We start from the raw sequence: 25,517 nt of genomic DNA on the forward strand, positions 1-25,517 counted from the left end.
CTGGTCTCTGAGAGGTCTGCACCTCTACCTCTGCCGGTTGTTGTCTTCTTTCTGATTTCAAGTTGTTGGGCTCTAGGTAAGGGTCTCTTCCCTCGTCCCCGAGAGGGATCACCCCTTCCTTTTGAAGTGTCACCTCTTCCTCTAGATCGAACCATGTTCTATTCCACGCAAAGGCGATTGTTAATTGCAATTCATGTTTAGACACATAATGAACGTAAGGACACACCTGAAGATACTGCAAAAAACACAGTAGAAATATGCTTGTAGGGTAGGGAGTTGCGGTCCGCAAAATTTTCATTGCGGACGTAGAAGGAGCATTGCGGACCACATAATTTTCTAGGGCGGCCGCAGAAATGGATTACGGTCCGCACATTTCTCATTGCGGCCGCAATTCAGACATCACCAATATGCCAACTCTCTAATGACAGAGAATTGTCTTGCGGCTGCACTTGAGAGTCACCAATTTTGACAACTCTCTGACCATAGGATATAAGTTATTCTGCAGACGCAATAGGATTTCTACGGTTCACACATTTTTCATTGCGGACGCAGAACCATGCCTTACTAAGGTGCACTAGTCTTTATCTTTTGCGGACCACACAATTTCTTGTGCGGTAGCAGATTCTAATAATTACGAATAGACGGTCAATTTTACCTAGGGCTTAAAATGTTTTTGCACAATCTTGACATGGAAACAACATCTAAGCATGAAAATCTATTTACCTATTCCCCTTAGAGAATTTTCCAGTCTACCCACTACATATTTACCCCATATAGTTGTTCAAATAGATTCAACAGACAAATGGTCTAAATTTTCACTAAAATTATAAAAATTAAAAGAAATTAATCAAGATGATTAAGCATACCAGATGTTAATGAGTGCAAGAGATGAGTGATTAACAGTGGCTAGGCGTGTAGGCAGACAATTTAACAAGAAATTTCAATTTGGTGCAATTTGTGAGCTTAGAGAGTGAAAAAGGAGAACAATGCCTTAGCCCCTCTATTTATACTCTACGGTTTCTGTCAAGGTAAAACGGCGTGAGTGCGGCCACAAAATTTCAATTGCGGTCCGCAATCTGTTTCCAGAGGGCCCAGCTGCCTTGTTGTTTTACGGAATGCATAATTTGTTATGCGGCCGCAGAATCTGTTGCGGACCGCAGATTTTGTTTTGCGGCCGCCGATTGGCCATTTTCCTGACTGACCAACTTCAGAGAGTTGTCATTTTTCACCTTTAACTTGTGCGGTCCGCAATGCAATTGTGCGGCCACAGAGTACCTTTTGCTGCAACAACCATAATTGTGCAGTCCGCACAATACAATTTTGGTCCGCAATTCTTCCCACGCTTAACCAAAATTCTGGGCACAATTACTATAAATTACACTCATCCCCGCAACACACTTCACATCCAATTAGCAGAAAAATAACACCTACTACAATAGAAGAAAAGAAAAGAAAAAGAAGCATGGGTTGCCTCCCAAGAAGCGCCTGATTTAACGTCGCAGCACAACGCAGATTACCATTATTTGAAATGAATCATCGTCACGACGTGGCCATCACCAACTTTTCCCAAATAATGCTTCACCGGGTGACCATTGACTCAGAATACTTCATTGCTTTTGTTTTTCAAGTCCAATGCACCAAAAGGTGTCACACCCACAATTTCAAAAGGACCACTCAATTTAGACTTTTGCTTTCCGAAAAACCTCCTCAACCGTGAGTTGAACAACAAAACAAGATCGCTCATCTTGAACTCTTCGTTCCAAATGTATTTGTCATGAAGGTACTTCATCCTTTCTCTGTACAAGGACGAACTTGCATAAGCATGGTACCGGAACTCATCCAATTCATTCAAATATGCAACCCTGAAGTTAGTGGCTGCATTCCAATCAAGATTCAACTTCTTTAGAGCCCACATGGCTTTGTGCTCAAGTTCCACCGGAAGATGGAAAGCTTTTCCGAACACCAACCGGTATGGAGACATTACGATAGGAGTTTTGAAAGCAGTCCGATAAGCCCATAATGCATCATCAAGCTTCTTTGACCAATCCGTCTGGTTAGCATTCACTGTTTTGGAGAAGATACTCCTTATCTCCCGGTTGGAGACTTCTACTTGATCGCTAGCTTCTGGATACTAGGGAGTCGTAACTTTATGAGTAACACCATACTTGCTATGTAAAGTGTCAAAAGCCTTGTTGCAAAAATGCGACCCCCATCGCTTATGATAGCCAGCGGAGTACCAAACCTTGTGAAAATATTTTTCTTCAAGAAAGCCACCACACTTCTAGCCTCATTGTTGGGTAAAGCAACGACCTCAACCCATTTGGACACATAATCCACAGTGACCAAGATGTAGGTGTTTCCACAAGAGCTCACAAAAGGGCCCATAAAGTCAATACCCCACACATCAAAAATATCAATCTCCAAAATGGTTGTAAGAGGCATTTCGTTTTTCTTCGAGATACCACCGGCCCTTTGACATTCATCACATCTTTTCACTACATCACTTGCATCTTTGTACATAATGGGCCAATAGAAATCGCAACTTAGTACTTTCGCCATCGTTCTTGCTCCATCATGGTGACCACCATATGGCGAAGAATGACAAGCCCCAAGAATATCACTTTGCTCTTCTTCCGGTACACATCTTCTAATTACCCCATCCATACAAATCTGAAAAAGGTATGGCTCATCCCAATTATAATCTTGACAATCCCATTTGAGCTTCTTCCTTTGGTTTGAAGAGAACTCATCCGGGATAACTCCACACACAAGGAAATTTGCTAAATCCGCAAACCATGGCACCTCCTTCATTGAGATAGCCAAGAGTTGCTCATTGGGGAAGGAGTTAATGATTTCAAGGACATCATGCGGCCTCCCCTCCTCCTCCAAACGAGACAAGTAGTCCGCCACTTGATTTTCACTCCCTTTTCAATCTTGGATGTCAATATCAAACTCTTGCAACAATAGCACCCATCTCATCAACCGAGCTTTTGAATCTTTCTTGCTCATAAGATAGCAAAGTGTCACATGATCTGTATGAATAATAACTTTTTCACCCATCAAGTACGGGCGGAACTTCTCAATTGCAAACACAATGGAAAGAAGCTCTTTCTCCGTAACAGTGTAGTTGACTTGGGTACAATTCATGGTCTTACTAGCATAGTAGACCCGATGAAAAATCTTGTTGATGCGTTTCCCCAAAATATCTCCAACCGCTACGTCACTAGCATTACACATGAGCTCAAAAGGGATATTCCAATTAGGAGCGGTGATAATGGGAGTGGTTGTTAACTTAAACTTTAACAATTCAAAGGCTCTCATGCAATCATCATTGAAGTGAAACTTAGCATCTTTCTCTAAGATCTTGCATAACAGTTTCACCACTTTAGAGAAATCCTTGATGAAGCGCCGGTAAAATCCCGCGTGGCCTAAGAAACTCCGTACGTATTTCACCAAAGTCGGAGGTGGAAGTTTAGAAATCACCTCAATCTTAGCCTTGTCGGCTTCTATGCTGTTCTTTGAGATCTTGTGGCCAAGGACAATGTCTTACTCGACCATGAAATGACACTTCTCCCAATTGAGCACCAAGTTCATTTCTTCACATTTGCCAATACTTTATCCAAATTTTCCAAACAATCATCAAAGGAATCCCCAACCACCTAGAAGTCATCCATGAAAACCTCAAGGTAGTCCTCCACCATGTCCGTGAAGATAGCCATCATACACTTTTGAAAAGTCGCCGGTGCATTACATAAACCGAATGGCATCCGCTTGAATGCGAAAGTACCATACGGACATGTAAACGTTGTTTTCTCTTGATCTTCCGGAGTAATAAGGATTTGGTTGTACCCCGAATATCCATCTAGAAAGTACGACCGACCAACCTATCAAGCATTTGGTCAAGCAAGGGGAGTGGGAAATGATCCTTCCTTATGACTTTGTTGAGCTTGCGATAGTCCATACACACTCTCCACCTGATCACCGTTCTTGTGGGAATCAGCTCATTCTTGTCATTGGTGACCACCGTCATGCCCCATTTTTTGGGACACATTGCACTAGAGAAATCCACGAACTATCGGAAATAGGATAGACAACTCCGGCATCCAACCACTTGATAATATCCTTTTTGACCACTTCTTGCATAGCCTCATAGAGTCTCTTTTGATGTTCAATATATGATTTGGCGTCTTTCTCCAAGTTGATCTTGTGCATGCAAAATTCGGGGCTTATTCCACGAATATCCGCTAATGTCCATCCAATAGCCTTCTTCCTCTTATGTAGCACTCTCAATGTAGAGTCAACCTGCATGTTAGTCAAACAAGAGGAAAGAATAACCGGTAAAGTAGAACAAGGGCCAAGAAATTCATATCAAAGATGTGGAGGCAATGGCTTCAACTCCAAGTTCGGAGGCTCATCAATTGAAGACTTTGTAGGAGGAATTTTCCTATTTTAAATATCCAAAGAGAGTTTTCTAGGTGCATAGTTGTACGACCCCATTCCTTGCAAAGAATTCACATATTCCATGAAGCCATTCATCTCATCATCATCAAAGTTGAGCAAGACGGCCTTCAACATATCACCCACATTAATCGTGGTATTTGTATCATCAATAATCACATCGATAACCAAGTCCACAAAATAACACACTTCAGTGCTATTTGGTTGCCGCATAGATTTGCACATATGGAACACCACCTTTTCATCACCCACCCAGAAAGTGAGTTCTCCAGATTCCACATCAACAAGAGCCTTCCCCGTAGCAAGGAAAGGTCTTCCAAGAATAATCGTCACCTCATAGTCCACTTCACAATCAAGAATGACAAAATCCACCGGAAGAATGAATTTATCAACACGAATCAATACATCTTCAATCACTCCCAACGATATCTTCATGGTATGATCGGCCATTTGTAATCTCATAGATGTGGGTCTTGGTTGCCCAATTTCCAAAGTCTTGAAAATCGAATAGGGCATCAAATTAATACTTTCCCCAAGATCATAAAGAGATTTAGAAAACTCGACACTTCCAATGGTACAAGGGATTGTGAAAGCACCGGGATCTTCCAATTTAGGATCCAATGAATGCACAATTGCATTCACTTGATGAGTGACTTTGATAGTTTCAAAATTCATCGACCGCTTCTTTGTCACCAAATCTTTCATAAACTTTGCATAACTGGGCATTTGTTCCAAAGCTTTAACTAATGGCACATTGATCGAGAGACTCTTCATCATGTCAATGAACTTTTTGAATTGATTCTTGCCATTTTGCTTGGCAAGCCTTTAAGGATATGGAGGAGTAGGCTTAGGCAATGGTGCCTTAGCCTTTTGCACTACCGATTCCGGTATGTCAATAACGTGCTCCCTAGACGGGTTCACTTCCTCTTGAGTATCTTCCACATTGTCATCAATATCAATCCGAACTTCATCATTTGATTGCATCACATTGCTAGGGGTCTCTTATTCTTGTACCACTTTCTCATCATCCACAAGTTGCCTTTGACTTGAGGTGGGTGCATTCCCACCCTTTCTACTTCTTGATGTAACGACCATGGCATGCCCCGTATTATTCACACCCTTTGGGTTCACCACCGTGTGACTTGGTAGTGCCCCCTTAGGATGAGAATTTAGAGCTTGAGAGATTTTCCCTATTTGCACTTCTAAGTTGCGGATCGAAGTGTTGTGTGAGGCAAGTTGAGCATTGGAATCGACATTATTCTCCATCATTTGCTTGAATATGTTCTCAATATGCCCCATTTCATTATTGAAAGAACTAGGACCATGGGAAGGGTAAGGAGGCGGGTTGCTCGGTTGTTGATACATCGGGGGCCTTTGAAAACCCGACACCCTATTGCCTTGATTGTTACCTCCCCAATTGCCTTGGTTATTGTTGTTATGCCAATTTCATTGATTATTTCCACCACTCCAAGTTCCTTGATTGTTGTTATTATTCCAATTGCTTTGATTGTTTTCACAACTCCAATTACCTTGGTTGTGAGAATTCCAATTTCCTTGATTGTTTTAAGGTTGCCATTGTGGTTGGCTCAGGCCTTGGAAGTTGTTTATTTGTCCTTGAAAGTTGTTCACATATTGGACTTCTTCTACTTTGTCATTATAAGAGTAATCTTGATTAAACCCGTTATCTTCTTGCATAAAATTATCTACTCTTTGTTGCACTGTGGACCCTTTATTCTCTGTTTGTTCACAATCATGCCTACTCTCTCCATTGTATTGACTTGCCTCGGGTTTTGCACTTGCTGAAGTTTAGCTTTTGACAATTGGTTCATGGTGGTAGTCAATTCGTCTATGTCTTGCCCATGGTCATTTTTAACTCTTTGTGAAGGTGAATCACATTGGGATTACCTTGCGGAACATTAGCCCAGGATTGCCACGTCGATGCAGTATCCACCATTTCATCCAAAACATCACACACTTCTGCATAAGGTGTAGTCATGAAGTTCCCACCGGCAAGTTGATTCACTATATATTGGTTGGTTGTGTTGATCCCATGATAGAAAGTTTGTTGAATCATATTCTCCATCATATCGTCGTTGGGACATTCCTTTAACCATTGTTCTATATCGTTCTCCATATCTCGTGTAGTGGTTCATTGGGCTCTTGCTTGTATGCTAGAATTTCATCCCGAAGTATAGCCATGTGCCCGAGAGAAAAGTACTTAGAAATACATTTCTCCGCCAATTCATCCCAAGTATGAATGGAATGGTTTGGCAAACGTTCCAACAAATCTAAAACTTTCCCCTGTAGAGAGAAGGGAAAAAGCCTTAGCCTCAAAGTATCCTCGAAGACATTTGTTAGTTTACTCCCCCGAGACGTATCCACGAACCTTTCAAATATTTGTATGCATTTTGACCCGGAGCACCGATGAAGAACCCTCGTTGCTCAAGTAGGGTGAAAATCACGTTGGTTATTTGAAAGTTACCCACCATAATACGGGGAGGGACTATTGAACTTGCATATCCTTCAATCGGCAACACTCGGTCTGGAGCCGCTCGTGGTGGAGGTGGGGGTGGAGCGGGCACATTGTCATGAGGCACTCGGCCTCGTCTATTGGCTTGAGGTTCAAGAGTAACCTCATCCATTTGATCATCCTCGACGTCCAAATCCCCAAAGCAATGTTTCCGAGCTCATTATTTGTCATGGTTGCACCTATAATTTCCCAACACGTTAGTAACACGGAAGGAAAAGAAGATATTCCAAAAACACACCCAAGTATATAGCTAACACCGTTTTTAACTCCCCAGCAACAGTGCCAAAAATTGACCTATCACGTACGATGAACACCTAAAAACAAGGTATGACATGGTCGATTGCAATTATAGTAACCCAACGAAGAGTCGGGATCGAATCCATATGGGGCTAGATGGGTGTTAGGAGTATATATTTTAATGCGTGAATTTGAACTATCTTAATTTGCGCTTCAACAAAATGGTTTTGTTAATATTTCTATTTAAAACTAAGGATTGCAAAGTAAATAAATAAGACAAGGATAATTGTTTTTGTTGTTTTTCAAGTTTGTAAAAAGCCTAGGGCTATGACTTTTCACCTAGGTGTTCGCCTAATGGGATAAAAACTTTAATGCTTGTTTTGGTGATCGGGGTGTATTATAACTATCAACTCTCAATTACCCACTCAATACCTCTCGGTCAGAGAGTAATTTTACCCACTTTAGTTTTCTCAAGTCCAAATGGGTATCACACTAAATAGTTGATAAAAGCTCAAGTCGGGTTATTACTATCTCTAGGTTGAACCCTTTTGATTGGGTTAATCAATCTCTCGATTGACCCAATTTCTTGTTAGCCAAAATTTCCTAGACTAAGTCTCTCTTTCACAAGTAGAGACTAAGTCAATTAGGCATGAACTAATATTTGCAACCATTAATTCCATAAATTAAAGGATGAACAAGGCTAAATAACAAACACCCAATCATAAACAAGCACTAAATTAGATACCCATAAGGTTTACACACTAGGGTTGGGTCACAACCCTAGTAAAAATCTAGCTATTCATGCTTGAAATTGAAGAAATAGAAGAAGAAATACTAATTAAACTCATATTGTAAAGTTAAAATTATAAAATCTATAGTAAAATACTCCAAAATATAGAAAACTTCCAAAAGAGGCAAAGAAAAATGGCCACACGACTTGTTGATGTCAAAAAGTTGACCTAATTTTATGAAACTCGTCTATCTATACAAGGCTAGAAATTTCGGGAAAAAATGCCCTTCTGGAGGTTTTGCGGCCGTACAATTTCATGTGCGGTCCGCACAATTCTTCATCTTGCCGAAGCTAGGGTTCTGCGGCCGCATAGTTCTGAACTGCGGCCGCAAGGCAATATTTCTGTGGTCTGCAGATTTAGTATTGTGGCCATAACCTGGTCTTCTGTGGTCCGCATCTTTACTTCTGCGGCCGCACAATTCTTGTGCGGTCCGCAATTCTGAAGGATGAGATTTGCACATTCTCTGAAGTTGATCTCAAGCTCTTCTTTTGCGGCCGCACAATTCCTGTATGGTCCGCAGTAAACTAGAAAGTCTGCTGGGATTTCCTTCATTGTTTGCGACCGCAGAAGGAATTCTGCGGACCGCAATTTCTTTTGCGATCGCAGAATTCCTTCTGCGGACAGCACTTTGTATGATTCTGTACCCTTTTGTTGCCTTGAGCTCGGACTACTCCTTTTTTAGTCGGATTTCATCTCGGGAGTCTAACTTCCAACATTCCTACAAAATCGCACTTTTCATTAGTTTTGGAAAAACAATTCAATTATTTTAGACTAAAACAAAAGAAAAAAGCGCTAATAAGTAGTCAAAATTCCTACTTATTACCCCACCCCCACTAAAAACTAAGTTTAGTAGGTATTTATATGGTAGGGTTAAAGTATACACGTCCAAAATTAAAGAGGAAATAAAAATGGCTCGGATACGCATCGTTGATGCGGGGCATTGTTAGAGGCACCAACGTTGCCCCGCGAGGTGCCATCAAAGGCACCAATATTACCCCCCGAGGAGCTATCAGAGGCGCCAATGACAATGCTCTAGACAAAGCCTTGCACTGTCTAGGGTTGTGACTTTTCATTGCCTTGCACATCTTTTTTTATTGCTCTATTTTGTAGCTTCAGGTACCATTTCGTACAATTTTTCTCTACTTTATGTTCAAGAATTCCTACACGTAAAATAAACTTTATTAAGCTAAATTGTCACACAAATTAACATCCAAATAACAAGCAAGTAGGGTAAATAACGTCAAAATATATGGAATTATAGAATGACGTCAACACCCCACACTTAAATGTTATTCGCCCTCGAGTCAACTAGCTAAACACTTCCTCTTCAAGCACCCAATAAGTCACACATTCAAAATACACTACACCATGACAATGGTTGATAGTGGAATTAAGTTTTAGCATAAATATACTTCCCGTACTTATGCCCAATTTCTACATATCCAACACATGAACAACATGATTATAACAATCCTACCCTCGAAAATTAACTCAATGTCACAATTCACCCAAGGCTTGAATGCTTAATCTAACAGAGAAGTTTAATAATGTTACCTGTCCTTTTTGAAACTTTGAGCCCTCACAATAAAACAAAAGAGTAACCAGTCCACACATCCAAATCATATGATCAAATATATTTTATGGACTCACACATATAAAGAAAAATCACTCTCTCTCAAAGAAGTCACATACACGCAAAAGGTATCATAGGCTTGCCCATTATGTAAACATCTACTAATGTAGTCCCGCTCGGTCTGAAATCAGCTAGAAGTTTATTATGGTTGTAATGTGGGCTAAGGGACGGGCAGGATATATTTAGGATATAGTGGCAAACCCTCCTAAGCACTTTAACATATCACGTATTCAACTTTAAGCGCAAAATTTCTTCAATCCACTTCAATCATCATAATATAGCTCACCCCAGAATAGTTTTCCTTCTTCTTTACATACTGCTTCAGATCACATCTACTAGCAAAAATAAGAAACCTTTATTTATTTATTGATTGATTCTTTTTTTTCTCTTTTTTTTCTTTTGTATTTTTGACTTTCCGCTAGTGAATTTTTATTTAAAGCATAAGTGCACATTTATTTTTTCTATTGGTTCCACTCAAAAGCTACCCCATGTTTTCTCATTACTTCTTTCTAGCGCTCTCTTTACAATTCAAGTGCTTTACGAGGTCTAAGGATCAAAATAATTCAATTAAGAATAAACGGGGATAGGTTTGTAATGCGAGTGCCAAAAGAAAGGCTTATAGGCTCAAAAGGGTAACTAGGGATGATTTTATTTGTGATAGGCAACAAAACTCAAAAAGATCAAAGAAAGCCTAACAACACTTTTCAAACCGAGCAACACCTAGAATTTCGATTCAATTCAAATTCCGGGTAAATTCTAGATTCGAATGCAATAACAGGACTATACAAGGAACTCACTTCACACATGGCACATGACTCCCTAAAGACGGTCCCATTCGGACTCTCAATCAAACTAGTATTTATAAATCCAAGAGATATATTAAGTATAAAGCACAAAGTGAACACAAGTCAAGCAATCGAGACGTAGGAGCCATACCATATGCTATTCATTTTTATCAAGGCATCATCACATATTTAAAACTAAGGGAAGGTGAAACACATGCCAGAACCTAAGTATGCAACCAGCAAACAAGTCAAAAGGTGTGAATCACATCATTTCTTCTCCTTTATATCCTAAGTACTACTCTAATCTAAAAAAATAAAAAATAAAACTACTACCCGGTTCAAGTTATATCCCATGAAAAAGAACCGAGGCACGAAAAAAATTACGGGGGATTATTACTACCTAAGAAAAATAAAATACATGTTTTTGTATTTTTTAATTGTTTAATTTTTTTTATATTTTTTGTTTAGACTTTAATCCCTCAAGAAAACTATCTAGAAGATCTATCGTCGGAAAAAGTCCAATTTTTTTTCTAAAAGAAAGATTATCAATTAAAGTAACACAACTAAAATAGCATATAAAGTCACCCAGACAATCTCCTCACCCCACACTTAAAATTGTACATTGTCCAGAATGCACAACATAAATAATAAGAGGGTAAAAGAAACTCCCTGGTAGGCCAAAGGCCGAAGCACTAACAACTCATGAGGTACTCAGACTTCTCCCCGGATATTCTTATTTGTGCGGGCACCCCACATTTAGTTCTAACCATCTGGCTTGTTGTTGCATCCTTCCAATTGCTTTGCATTCCATGATCCTATAAAATAAAAATGATACTACATAAATAATATAGTAAAAAAATAATTAAAAAATTAAAAATAAAATAAAGAAGTAAAGTTGGGTTGCCTCTCAACAAGCGCCTGATTTAATGTCGTGATACGACGTGAACCACTTTTTACCTCTGCCTCCGCCTCGAACTTATGAATTGAATCCCAAGTTTTGATTCAAGCTTATGATTATGATCCTGGGGCGGTACAAATTCTTGTGAGCCAAAAATTAAGTAAATTTCCATGCACCTTTTGGCTCTCGACCGAGGGGTGTTACCTTGCCTAGACGGTCTTGAAAATTTCAAAATATAAGGCTCATCTACCTCTTCCCTTGACTCCTTTTTTATGCTCATAAGGGTCAATTCTCATTTCACCATCCGAACATAATGTAGGAAAGTGTTTGGAATGAGGTCTGACACGCTCAAATACCTGAACTTCAAGATTTTCAGCTTCCTCAACACAAATTATACTAGAGTCAACTAAATTTGTATTCTCAATGTCCTTGCCTGACTCTAGTATTATTTCTTCAACATTGACATCATCAAATTCTAGCTGGTTAGAGTGTTGGTGTTCTACTCTGGATCCCTCTATTGACACCTCAATTTCTATCTCAAATGCACACTGCTCCTAGCTACTATCCATACTATTAACTTGTTAGATCATTAAAAGCTTCAACTATTTGACTCACTTGAGCCTCCAAGTTGTGAATAGTTGCCTCTTGATTTTGTATCTACAGTTGTGTCTCATTATTATTTCCCACAAGGTACCTTAGCATATCCTTGATCTCCTTCATATCATCATCTCCGGGTCCTTTGTTCCTATTCACTTCACAAGAAAAATTATAACCATTATAGTAAGGGTTGGGGAGGATAAGAAATATAAGCATAACCATGAAAGTGATCATTTTGACCATCACACGCATTCCACAAATAAGATTGACTTGGTATACATAACTCGCTCTCGGGAATATTTTGATAATTTTGCCACAAGTGATTTCCTTCATAATATATACGAGGATCAACAGTAAAATTACTAACACCTAAACTCTCATAATTCCAAGATGTCATGTTTCTAAAATTAACAAGTAGAATAAAATAAAATTTAAAAAATAAAGTAAAACAAAACAAAATAAAAGTTCAAACTTGAAACATAACAATATATAGCTACAACTTCACCAATAGTTCCCTGGTAACGGCGCTAAAATTTGATCACGCTCAACTCTAATCCTAAAAAGGATAAGCGGTCCATGCAAATATAATACGATCTAAAAGTCCGGAGTCGAATCCTACAGAAAACTAAGGTTTCACTATAACTATTCAAGAAGACAAGCTCAAACAATTCCTAAGTTATAAATATTAAGATTTTTATGTCTAACTAATTAACTAATAAATTAAAGAAATAAATTAACAACTAAAGCTATTAAGGGTTGGAGACTAAATTAAGGAGGTCTACAGTTATAATTTCTCCAATTGTCGGAATCCTTCCTGCTACATTTCCTACAATTTTGCCTAAGTATCCTCTACCGATCGTGGGTACTTCGGGTGTCGTAATTCTCTTTCGATAAACTACCACAATTTACTAGACGAATTCTTCCGAACTACGCTAGCTGATTTTAGTTCACCACTCACCAAGATCGCACTAAGGTTTCATTATTCCTAATCCCATCTTTAAACCTTCCGTATTGATTCCTCACATACGTTAGGAGTGATGTTGTTCAACAACTACCTAAATATGTACCATTTTTCAAGCAATACACACTAAATAGGCATAGTCAATTGAGGGCCCTTTAATCAACTAAGATTATCACATAGTTGAACAAGTAGATAAAATCCAACGGCAAAATTATATTAAATGCAATAGAAAATTATCCTTCAAAAGATTCCATCAAAGCCTAGATGAAAAAATTTAGCTACTCATAACCATACTAACAACCATGATAATAATTGAAAGCATCAAACTATAGATTAAGGGAGAACGGAAGAGAAAACTCTTGTGATTCGTTGCTTCCGAGTGTTCTCGTAGCCTTTTGCCTCTCCATTAGTGTCTCCTGCTCCCCCCCCCCCCTCCCCATCCTCCAAAACTACACCGTTGCGGGGCATTGTCAGAGGCACCAACATTACCCCGCGAGGCGCCATCAGAGGCGCCAACATTACCGCATGAGGCGCTATCAGAGGTGCCAATGACAATGCCTTGGACAAAGACTTGCACTGTCTAGGGTTGTGACTTTTTATTGCCTTGCACATCTTCTTTTATTGCTCCATTTTGTAGCTTCGAGGTACCATTTCGTGCAACTTTTTTCTACTTTATGTACAAGCATTCCTACACGTAAAATAAACTCTATTAAGCTCAATTGTCGCATAAATTAGCATCCAAACAACAAGCAAGTAGGGTAAATAACTTCAAAATATATGGAATTATAGCACGACATCACCTTTCCTTTGGCAGTAAAAGGAAATTATTTAATTTAGTTTTTTTTAAGTGTTTATAATATGATTAGCAAAAAAACCAATCAAAAACGATATCAAGAACCAAGTCTTGAAGCCAATATCTCCGCGATTAGTAAAATGCAGAATCTCCAAATTTGGTTACATTGTTTATTTTTTGCGGTGATAAACGCATCATGTTTTGAATTGAATTGTTAAAGTACTCTTGAAACTTTTAAGCATATAAAATATTATTCACTATGAGTAGATTAAACACCTTATGACGTTTCAAACATTAATATTAAAATAAGAAGTATGCACCACATACAAATGAAAACAATACTAGTTTTTAGACATATTTACTTCCGGGAAGGGAAAAACATCACTGTTAATATAAAATTGGAACAATTTTGGATCACGTCGTCTACTAAAGAAGTGCATGACCAAAGGAAAAATACCTAATACATGACGATGTGTTCAAGAGTCGCCACTGTACACTCATCCTAACTTTTTAATTCATATTACTACTTTTATAAGAAAGCCTATTTTGCCCCATTTTCAATTCTTAGAATAGTGACCAAAAAAGATGACAATCAGTTGATACTTTGACTATGTTTAGATTATCTGTTTTATAGATGTGGGAAACTTCTACGAGATCTCTTAAATTTTAAGCAGCGATAACTTTAAATTTTAAGCAGTGATGACAATTAGCTGAGCCTATTCCCTTCTAATACTTCCTTGTTCAAGGAAGCATAAATATGTCTATTTGGGAGTTGATAGACACATGAGTACATACATACAGATATATAGAGAGAAAGAAAGAGAATAAGAAACGTAAATAACATAATGGATGGACCATTTGGCTATCAAAATTTCATTTAGTTGATCTATATATATTTATTTTGCTAAACATTTAAATTACAACCTAACAAATATTTTGCCAACATGAAAAAGTATAATATAGATACGTCACTATCCATCATAAACTTTAAATCTTAAGCAATACATACATAGAAAATATTGTAGATAAACAAATTAGTACTATAATTCCTTTTTCATGAAGCATGTTGACTTTTTTCAAGACATCTCATTCTATATCACAAATTCCAAGCCGTATTATTTAAATATTTATAACGTCACTCCCTTGTAGTATTTTTTGCGAAAACAAATATGCATGCAACACACATAATATTAATGAACCTATAATATTAATTCATGCATACTATCAAATTGTATATCAACTAACCAATTTTATTTGGTAAAATAAATAACTACTATAATAACCTTCGTTATTCTTTCCTAATCATAATATGCATGCAATTGCAAGATCCATTATATTTTTGAGATTATGACCATCCATACTATAAATATTGGACTTCATAAATCATAAAGAACAAATAATTAAAGAATGAGTAGACTGTAAAGTGAGAGGATTGAAAACAAAAGGGTAATTTAGTTTCGCTCGACACGACTAAAGTAAAACATCAACAACTTGACCATACCCTTTTGGCTCTTGATTATGTTCTACTCGCGATAATGATATTGTTCACCTCTTATTTATGAAACCCAGTAAAAAGTTTGAACTTTGTTCTCTCATACTTTTGTATGACACTTTCACCACTACGCCACACCATTGAGTGCCATGATACAGGCCCCAAAATATGCAACAAATGATAATGAGTTGTGCAGAATGAGCTAACTCTCTCATAGAAAAGACCTCACCAGGCACCGCCCCAGCATCATTCATTCTCCATTTTACTGTCTAAAACAATCTAAGTCAAAATATGACACTTTCTTGAACTTAAGAACATCCCGTGCCAATGTTTTGCCCCCGTCAGAACATCAATTTCATATTACAACAACAAAATACTCGGTGTATTCCCACAAGTGGGGCCTGAGGAGGATATAGTATATGCGCATACCATACCCCTACCTTGTGAAGGTAGAGAGGTTGTTCTCCGCTCAAAGCAGTTATGACAAAGAATTACGGAAAGAGAATCAATAACAACAGCCAGAAAAATAATATAATTACGGAAAGAGAAGCAATAACACCAGCCAGAAATAAGCAAAACAAATGATAAGTCACAGCTTCCAATGAGATTGCCAGCCAAAACAAATAATACAATTTTGACATCACAGATATACATCAGAAAACTGAGAATTGAATAGGGTTCGGCTCATTTCTGTAGCTATACAAGGATGAGTAGAGTACCTACTTTAACCATGGGAGAATATCAAGAATTCCTTAAGACATTATTCATCTGTTCAAAACTGGTGAAGATATGCAAAACTCAAAAAGTAAGGCAACACTGGTTAATGCATACCGAAGAAAAAAAGAAATTTTTAGAGAGCTTGAGCAAATGAATCCTTAGTTGGCATCATCGCCCCAAGCATCATTCCTCATATTTTGTCTTGAAACTATCCTGTTCTTCCTGGCTTCCTCCTGTCTCCTATATTCTCTGGATCCAAAGTCCGTAGAAGGCAACTTTATACCCATACTTTGAGCAATCAATCTCTGGGCGGTTCTAGCTGATGTCGGGGGTCTTCTACGAGGGGGCTCCAGATCTATAAAATACATTTAGTGAGTACCATAAATGAACCAGAAAGCATCTTACAACAAAATTTTCCAGTAATAACTGGATAAGCAGGGATAGAAAAAGGCATAAGAAAACTGTGGCAGATCAGAACGAAGCATGTTCAGTCAACATTTATATATTTTCCTCGAACCACCCACAAGAACAAACCATCGGATTTCCAAATAGAAGTAGTTGGAAAATTAAGTTATATATGAAAATAAAGTTAAATATATCTAAATAATAGTAATAATAATAATAATATAAAAAGTTCTCTATATTGTTACTGGCATGTAAATCAACGTACTAACAAGACTAAAACCTATTCCCAGTTAGTAAATATCGCCTATAAGGATTTTTTCTTCCATTATGCCCTATCGCTCAAGACAACTTCCTTCCATATTATTTTAGGCCTACATTGCCCCCTTTTAACGCCTTCACTCACCATAGTTTCACACCTATGGACCTAGTTGACGTAGGAGATTGACCAAATCATCTCACGTTTTATCCTCAATGTTTGCTACTTGCAGCCTCTAGTGAATGTTATCATTTTTAATCTTGTACGATCGCACATCCATCTTAGCATCCGCATCTCTACAACATTCATCTTGTGAATCTTTTGACCTTTAGCGGCCTAACATTCAATACCATATATGCCAGTCTTATAACTGTTCCATAGAACATACCTCACTTTGGTAGGTAAATTCTATCACATAACTCACTGGTAGTGCTTCTCCATTTGATAGTACAAGCATATCGCACCTAAATACAAGGTCAGGTTTCTGCTCCCTAATGGACTAAAAAGAACTGCATAATGATGTAGTGAGATTTCTGGTGCTACAATTTCACCCTTTTTGATCCTCTTCAATACATCAAAGATGTTATTCTATATATACGGTCACACACAAATACGTGTGTGTGTGTGTACATACACGTATCCATATATAGTATATGTTAAATACAAGCATATGACACATAAATATGAGATTTTTTAAACATTCAATCACCATGATACTTGTCTTCATTTTTTCCCAGCGTCTTATAAATTTCATGAAAGAAGACTGAAATCTGCAATAAAAATTTTCAAATTGCACGTCACTCTGTTGCCACAATTTCATCTATTTTCTGTCTGCTAAGGATTTTATTTTTCTCTTCCACTTTCAAACTTCCACGACAATTTCAATTAACAGAAATAAATCCTCTTTTATCCTATTGTCAAGTCAAATATTCGAACTGTTTATATTGAAAAATATTGGGAAAGGAGATTTTTTTTTAGATCATTGATCTGAATTGGTGCTGAAGCAAATTGGAGGAGAGGAGCAAGGTTACCTCTTGGCGGAATTGAGCTCAAAAGTTCATCCTCCTCACACAGTACTCTCACTGTAAATGGACATTGTATCGAGTTGCTGGCCTGTAATGCTGCATCACAAGATAAGAGTAGCTGAAACATGGTTACAAGCACTAAATATGACCATGATAAATAATAGTTTTGTTATCAAAGCAGGAACATTTATGTGAAATTTTGTGACCACATGTTAAATATTTTTCCACTTGTTCAACTTGGATTTTCAGTAGATTCTCCTAAGTATCTCTAACGAGTACCACCAACTTGTAAATCTCAGTCGATTATCCTCGAACTATCAAATTAAGTGTGCATTCTACCCATACTTCATCAAAAAAGTGTGCACTGTATCCATGATTCAATGGAAATTTATCTTTCTCCTTTTTAATTATTCTTAGTAACTATACTTCTCAAATCCAATATTTTTCCTGCTGCGAAGAAATTTTTAAGGAAATGGAAAATAGAACTCTGCAATATAAGTGTTCATTTAATGCTAGTTTTTATATTTTAAATAGATGGGGTATGTGGGGTCATTTGGAACATTTTCTCTAGAGAGATCTCTCTGGAGCCAGTCTCGCCTTATCAGAGCTGTATGAGATAAACTTAAATGGACTTAATACACAATGTTCAGCAAACTTCGTCATAACTGTGTATTTACAGTAGATTGTACAGACTTGGAAATTACAAAGAAAATCCAATCCTAGAAGAACACAAATGCTTCTATCAACTTATATTTCCTATAATAAAATAAGAAAAGCATCAAAGCCACAACGCTTAATGTGATGTCACGTGCATTATAGTAGACCACAAAACCACCAAAACCTTGGCTATCCAAGCATCAAGAAGTTTGGCAAAATGAAGTGCCAAGTATGTTTTTGATGTGGGGATCAAGTTTAAGAAGGAAACTAGTTCTTTTGATTTGGGCAGAGATTTCAAACATGTATTTAATGGATGCAGGGGTTCAAACCATACATAAAAGCTGCTGGACAGATTTGTGTTATTGCATTAATTTTATATTAAATAAAAAACAAGCCTATGTGTGGTGTAAGGTTTTTAATGTTAGCTATTTTACTTTTTCCTTAAAGAAAAAGGTCCACGCTGTCGTAGAAGTAAAATAATAAGTAGTTTCCTTCGTGTTTGAAGGTAATCTTAGTAGGAAATGTGTCACAAAAATGACAGAGCTTTCTTTTTGTATTGTCTGCAGTCAGCAATCAACTAAGTCAACATACCTAAAACAGGAAAAACTTTAGGATAGGAAATTTGTTTGATAAATTGACAAAAAAATCTTTTTAGGTTACAAAACATTGAAGAGCATATCAATCTATTCAAAGCATATCCATTCGAAGTATTTTAGAACAGGAAGTAATTACTCCTTTCCCTGTTTACACTTCTCCTTTAAAGAGTTTTACCTTTAAAGAAGGGACGGGAAGGGAGGGTCCACAATCTGGGTTTCATTTCAAAAACATTTTCCATGAAAGAATACAAAACAAAACATACCATTTTTACTGCTTCTTCTAATATTTTGAAATGAAATGGAGTTTCATTTACTAGATAAGCCTCAAAGTATATAAAGGACTTTGTGAATCTCCTATTCCAAAAGAGGTAGACAGAAACATTTGATTAACTGGAAAAACTTTCCTACTTATCCAAAAATCTAAAGATTAGCTTCTCTTTCTCCATTAGTGACATTTATGCTCAAGCAAATTTGACTAACTATTTGCTTCTTTTGAAATTTGTTTGCTCCGTAAGTGAACCCCTTCTTTTTATAATCATTACAAGAACGAAACTCCATCTGTATTATAGGCTATACGATTTTTGTTGACTGTGATGTCCCTCCCCTTTAGTCCTTCCCATTTCAGTCTAGACCAAAGGGCTCTCACATACCATACTTTGGAAATATAAATCTGACCTCCAATGTCCATCTGACACATTTTTCTATGAAAAGCAAAATAATTTCCTAGCCATTGATAGTGTAAAGGACTGATGATTTAGTTGAATTCATCTGGCAGAGAAACTCAGACATATTAGCTCTCAACTTTGCAGTTAACAATCAAATAAACTAGGATAAGGGTTCCCTTTGTAATAGAACCAAGACGCCAATACATAAATTAAACATCAAGAAAGCACGGAGAGTCATTAAATGCTACGCCTTTGGCAGGAATCAATTTTAATTTCAAACACAGATAAAGAGAATGAACTAAATTACCAAGGGATGGTGTTCTGAAAACTGCAAGTGCAACTGTATCGTTGACCCAGCGAATTGCAACATCGTCTTTAAATTTCTCCAACAATTTCTCGAGATCATTTGCTTTAGTGCTTGGTGAAAAATCAGCCAGAACCAAGACGTGGCGTGTTCCATAGTCTACTGAAATTTACAAAAGAAAAAATACATAAAAGAAGTGAGAGAGGAAAAGTCAGCCACTAAATGGAGAGGGGAAGAGGAGTAACTCAAAATGAGAATGTTGTCATGCACAATATGGACATTATTTCAGCAGAAACAGTGAGAACAATTCTAGAGAAATTTATCAGACGTCAAGCGCACTCGTTCCACTACACTATTATTTTATTTTGGCATGATGATGATATAAGTTGAGCTGAAGAAAGAAGAGAGGATTCATATCTCTGACCCCAACTTTGTTTGGGACTGAGTCGTAGTAGTTGTTGTTGTCATGTGCTCTCATCCTTTCATTATAAGTTGGGAACAGTTCTAATATTAAGTGCTCACATTTGAATCTAAGACCTAACAACAAACAAAACAACAACAAACCCAGTAGTTTCCCACAAGTGGAAAACTACTAAGAATTTAAGACCTAACGAAGATTCTTAATTTCCACCAAGGTCTATCATTCACATGAGACATAATAAACAAATTTTATTCGCATCACTGTATTTTTGCACATGCTTTATCAGAAATAGTAGGCAAGAAAGGCCAATTCAAGTCGTTACATCACCATATGTCAAAACAAACAAACTCGCCCTTACAAAATTTGAAGTACTTGGTTGGGAACAGGAGAATCAAGTTGCCACCACAAGTTAACATAAAGCTCATCACTACTTCAGTACCAAATGGCAAGTAGCTACACGCCGCAGAAATGAGAAAACAAAGCAATAAAGCATATTCAGTCAAACATAGCTGGTTTTCTAATATGCATAATACAAGTCAAAGCACAAAAGTATAAACAGGATCCTCCTAATAGATTTTGCAGTAACTTAAGGCCTCTTTAAGCAATCTAGTAAATGTGACTTATGTGCCAAAATTTCCTGAAGTGTCATTCGGTGGAATCAAGTCTGTTCTGAAAATTCAGTAGGAGTAAACTCAATTACATTTGCCTCTGCTTTCTGATAAAATATTTATTCTTATGTCAATATTGAATGATAATCTAGCCCTATGAAAAACAATATCTCCATGTCACCATTAACAAAAGTAACAATACAAATAGGCGACTGTGCACACTTCAACCAAGGACATACCAAGCACAAAAGTTTACGCTTGCTCCATTTATTTTCCTACTATAAGGAATAACTGAGAAATAAAACGTAGAGTAAAATTCCCATAAAAGACCTTTTTCCTCTTTCCCATTAAGGAAAATATCAGACTACAATGAGAAAATGTGGTTACATATTTAATACTTACTGTGACATACATAACACATTGGATTGCTTAGTGTGACATTTTGAAACACATACAAATATAGCATTTCTGTAACCAGAAAAACTGAGTTGACTAGGCATACGCTGATAGCCAAATCTTTTCTCAAATGAAAAGAAATATATTGATAATCAAAATAATGACATGATAACAGCTGACGTCCAAATGATGCCTTGCTTGAAAAGAACGCAGCCATACATTTTTTTGTATCAGAGCTCCCTTCTGAAGCATGGGAAATAGTTTCATCTTCAAAGTCATCATTGGCAGGCCCATCAGAGTGCTGATCACTGTAGAGACTTTGTTTCTGATAGGCGAATGTACCCCTTCCACGTCGCTTGGGACCCTGAGAGGTGACACCCTGAACTTTTGAATCCTGCAAAGAAATTTTTGAGACTTCTGGCAAGTACTGTGGGGAAAGTAATTCATCTGCACGATCAGCAATAGCTTCCCAATCTGTATTCACCACAAGATTATTTCTTCAAAATTCAATATACACTAACTAGGAGCCAGTAATGGGCAATACGGAAGGGCATAAAGCCAACTTCCTATACCAATTGACACTGAACCAATTTTGTAGTCTTAACTGGTGGCTCGCAAAGTTCACAAGTGAAACGAACTTTTCAAATGTATGCAAAGCTTAATGTGACACGTTCTCCATATTAACATGGACGAAAGGAACCAATACAGTTAAAGAGGCTAGTTTCGACAAATATAGGAAATCGACATTGTTCTCTAGTCGACAAACAATATATTGTTTTTGATAGGTATCATATCCATAACTGCACACTTAACTGAGAATCTCTACTGTCTTAGAAGTTGTATCCTTTTGATGGGTAAGCGGAAATCAAAATACTAAAATGCAACACCATGAGAGAATTCATACAACCAATTCTTTTTCTTTCTTCTTTTAATAAGATATTCATACATCTAATTCCAAATGGTCTCATTCCAAATATAATAGCCTAAGTTCAATGAAGACATGTAAGAGTCTCTAATTTAGAGGGTAGGGTATGTACCATCATCAGGCGCATCATCATTCTGTGAGGTTTCAATTTGCAAGCCGAGGTGATCCTCTTTACCACCTGAAAAATGAGGCAATGCTAATAAGTCCGAGAACAAGAAATGCAGAAAGAATGAAAGAAATTCGAAAATATTTTTTCGTGGAAAATGTTTTACTGGGAAAAAGGTTTTTGGGATAATTAGAAGTTGTGACAACATTGTAACTGATATGAATAAGAGTTCGGAAATTTGTTAAGAAAGCAATCACTATACCCCTTTTAGCACATTTGAAGTTAATCGAACACTTGGAGTTTAGCAAATAACAAATCAAGAATCTAGACAAAGGCCAAATAAAGAGGAAAACTAATTAAATGCAAAAGCCTCGTTTTGTGAAAGCCCACCTCCCGAAGTTCCACCACCAGTTGACTCCTTGTTTGCATTTACATCCCTGGAAAACCAAAACCGGAATAAGAAGCTCAAGAATAATCGATACCTATGTCATATAAACTCAAGAAATGCAAAGTTTCCCCTTTCTTTCGCAACCAAAACAAAGAGAAGGACAAGAAAATATTTGGTGTTCTGACCTATTTTCTTTAATAGAATCTTGCTGCTGTTTAATGACAAATGCCCTTGAGCGCGTCTGGTCAGCTTGTAAAGATAATCCTTTAGTAGAATAGAGTTTGGACAAATCCAGTAGAGCAGTAGATAACTGTTTAACAAGTTGAGAATCTGATGGAGAAATTTGGGACTCAATTTCTAGCTTTGAAACCATTTTTTCTAGTAAAGAAATGGCTTCATTGATTTCTCCGCCATCAACGAGATCCTCCACCTTCTCCGACCAGTTTGCCCCGCTGTCCATTCCCAAAATCGGGAGTGCTGAATTGGGTCTTTACAGTAGGATTTCAGAGAATGGAGCACTCAGAAATTGCATAGGCTTTCCAGAAAGGCTTTTTCGTACCTTTACCCTTTATATATGTTCTTCTTATTCATGTACCTAATTGAAAATAAGTTTTTCTTTAGGGGAGAATTTGCAAACAATTACTAATGTTAAACGGGCCGGACCAGCCCAGCCCATATTAAACTGATTCCAAGCCTATCACCAGACTCTAGCATGTTCTTGTCCTGAGTCGGTCCATTAGACAAGGATAGATAAAGGCAAAATACAAAATTAGCTAGTCGTCTGAAATAATTGCATTTGCTAGCTTAAAAAAAAAAAAAAAAAAAACATATATATATATATATATAATATAAAAAATATATTTTATCGACTATTATTTTTGAAACAGTTAAAAATATATATTTTTAATATATAAATATATAACTGACAGCAGATTTTAGGCAAAGACCTTTGAAATAGATATTTCTAGGCATAGAGGTAGTTTAGTTTGTGCTAGCATATCATATCCATAGATGGTACATATACATGTACTAGAGGTATTTAGATAAAGTTGTTAATTGCTATCATAGTGTGGATACAAATAATGTCTGTCATTCAACGATTTTCTTAGAAAAGCTCGAAATAAGAGTTTGACATCAGGTCTTGTTTTTTATTTAATTTGGAAATTAGAAAACGTTCAACGGAGTATTATAACCCGTTTGGTCAAGCTGGAAAAATAACCTTATTTTAAAAAGTGATTTTTTTAAAAGTATTTTTCGAAAAAGTATTTTTGAAGCAAAACAGTTTATGTTTGGCTAATCAATTTGAAAAGCATTTTTAAACAACAACTTGTGTTTGGCCAAACTTTTCAAAAAGTTCTTTTAAGTGTCAAATTACGAATAAGGACATGAAAAGATTTATTTAACAGTTAATGTTATATAAGTTGATAAATAATCACATATTTATTATTAAAGATAATAATTAAGTCTTTTTATTTTATTCAAGTAAAATATAAAAATAAATTTTAAAAAGTACTTTATTCTTTTAAGATAATTTGGATATAAAACATTCAGCGAATATGAAAATTCATTACAAAATTTATTATATATTACTTAATAGCTTAAACTAAGTAAGGTTATTTTGGTATATATAATATTTTGCTAAGGATATTTTTGGTCGGAAGAAAAGTCAAAATTGCTTCTGATTCTGAAGAGAAACTATTTTTTTTGGTTCTAGCCAGAAATACTTTTTTCCCCCAAAATAAAGCTTGGCCAAATACCTCAAATTGAGGGGAAAAAAATACTTTTTTGAAAGAAAAAAAAATACTTTTGACTTAGGTAGAAGTTTGGCCAAACAGGTTATTAGAATTCTTGACGTACTTATATACTCCGTACATATTTCATATGTGATGTTCCTGTGGTCTGCTTTACATGCTAGAATGGTTCGGGCTTCGGGGAGAGATCCGACAACGGACTTAGGTCTTAGCACAACTTTATTGTTTCTTCTCTTTCCTGAAGATTAAATCGCGAGGTGAGAACAACATTAGTGTACTTATCAATAACGCAACAGAAAAATTGTTGAACTAAATATCAAAATAATAGCCCCAAACTGTACTTTGAATCTTTAGAAAACGGAGTTCTTGTTCACAAACTAGATGCCTTAACTTTACTGTATTTTATCTATTTATGTGAGGAATAAACTCTGTTTATTATTGTATACGGGTAAAACCAAGTTCATGATGAACCCCAACCTTCGACAAGATAAGCAAGGCTCGAGACATGGTGGCAAGGGACCGATATCGAGCCAAAAGTCCCACCGACCCAGAATCTGGAGGCATGACGCCTGCCCTCGAGAATGTCGAGGTCATGGTTCCGGAATCGGTCCTAGCCTCGAACGACTTCGAAGAACATTGTCGGACAATCAAGCATAGCTAACAGCAGGCCGAAACATCCGTGACCATCCGGATATCATGACTGGGATCTCGGCACGTATCGATAAGGAACCGGCAATCAGTTAATCAGAAGATTTTTTTACCTTTTATAGATTTGTACCTAAAGTAGGACTCCCTACTATATAAAAGGGGTCTGATAATTCATGAAGCATATTGTAACACGCATACCAAAAGCAATATATCGTTATTTTCTCTATCACTAACTCTTTCTCTTTTTCATTGGTGCCGGCAGTGGTGAGCCCGGCTCAAGAGTGACTATTTCACTAAGGCTGGAACTATCCTACTCGTGTGGTTTGAATTTATTTTATCTTTATTTGTTCAATAGTAACTTAATTTATCACTTTGTATCAAATTAAACCGCGTATCCTTAAAATCACTTACAAATTTAATTGTTATCCGATTTTAAGGGTAAACAGTTTGGTGCCCACCGTAGGGCTAACGATA

General features: G+C 36.9%; 1 protein-coding gene across 2 annotated transcripts; it reads right to left on the reverse strand.

Moving 5' to 3' along the window:
- Window positions 1–15,782: 15,782 nt before the first annotated feature.
- LOC107828536 (uncharacterized) lies at window positions 15,783–23,198 on the reverse strand. Of its 2 annotated transcripts, none has more exons than XM_016655865.2 (7): window positions 22,830–23,198; window positions 22,647–22,693; window positions 22,263–22,328; window positions 21,445–21,699; window positions 19,804–19,959; window positions 17,585–17,674; window positions 15,783–16,247 (listed from the first exon to the last, which is right to left on the reverse strand). In XM_016655865.2, the coding sequence occupies exons 1-7, from the start codon at window positions 23,102–23,104 to the stop codon at window positions 16,051–16,053; spliced, it is 1,086 nt and encodes a 361-aa protein (XP_016511351.1). In that variant the 5' UTR covers window positions 23,105–23,198; the 3' UTR covers window positions 15,783–16,050. The 2 variants fall into 2 exon arrangements, with proteins under 2 accessions (XP_016511351.1, XP_016511350.1); XM_016655864.2 differs by having other exon boundaries at window positions 19,804–19,962; window positions 22,830–23,197.
- Window positions 23,199–25,517: the final 2,319 nt, after the last annotated feature.

Source organism: Nicotiana tabacum, chromosome 22, assembly GCF_000715075.1.
Source record: "Nicotiana tabacum cultivar K326 chromosome 22, ASM71507v2, whole genome shotgun sequence".
In the NCBI taxonomy this organism is placed as follows: Eukaryota; Viridiplantae; Streptophyta; class Magnoliopsida; order Solanales; family Solanaceae; genus Nicotiana; species Nicotiana tabacum.

Coding starts and splice junctions, on each gene's coding strand:
- LOC107828536 (XM_016655864.2), bottom strand. CDS start 23,104: ATGGACAGCGGGGCAAACTGGTCGGAGAAGGTGGAGGATCTCGTTGAT. Junction 21,700..22,262: donor TGATGATGCGCCTGATGATG/GTACATACCCTA, acceptor TGGTGAATACAG/ATTGGGAAGCTATTGCTGAT. Junction 17,675..19,803: donor TTTCAGAACACCATCCCTTG/GTAATTTAGTTC, acceptor CTTGTGATGCAG/CATTACAGGCCAGCAACTCG.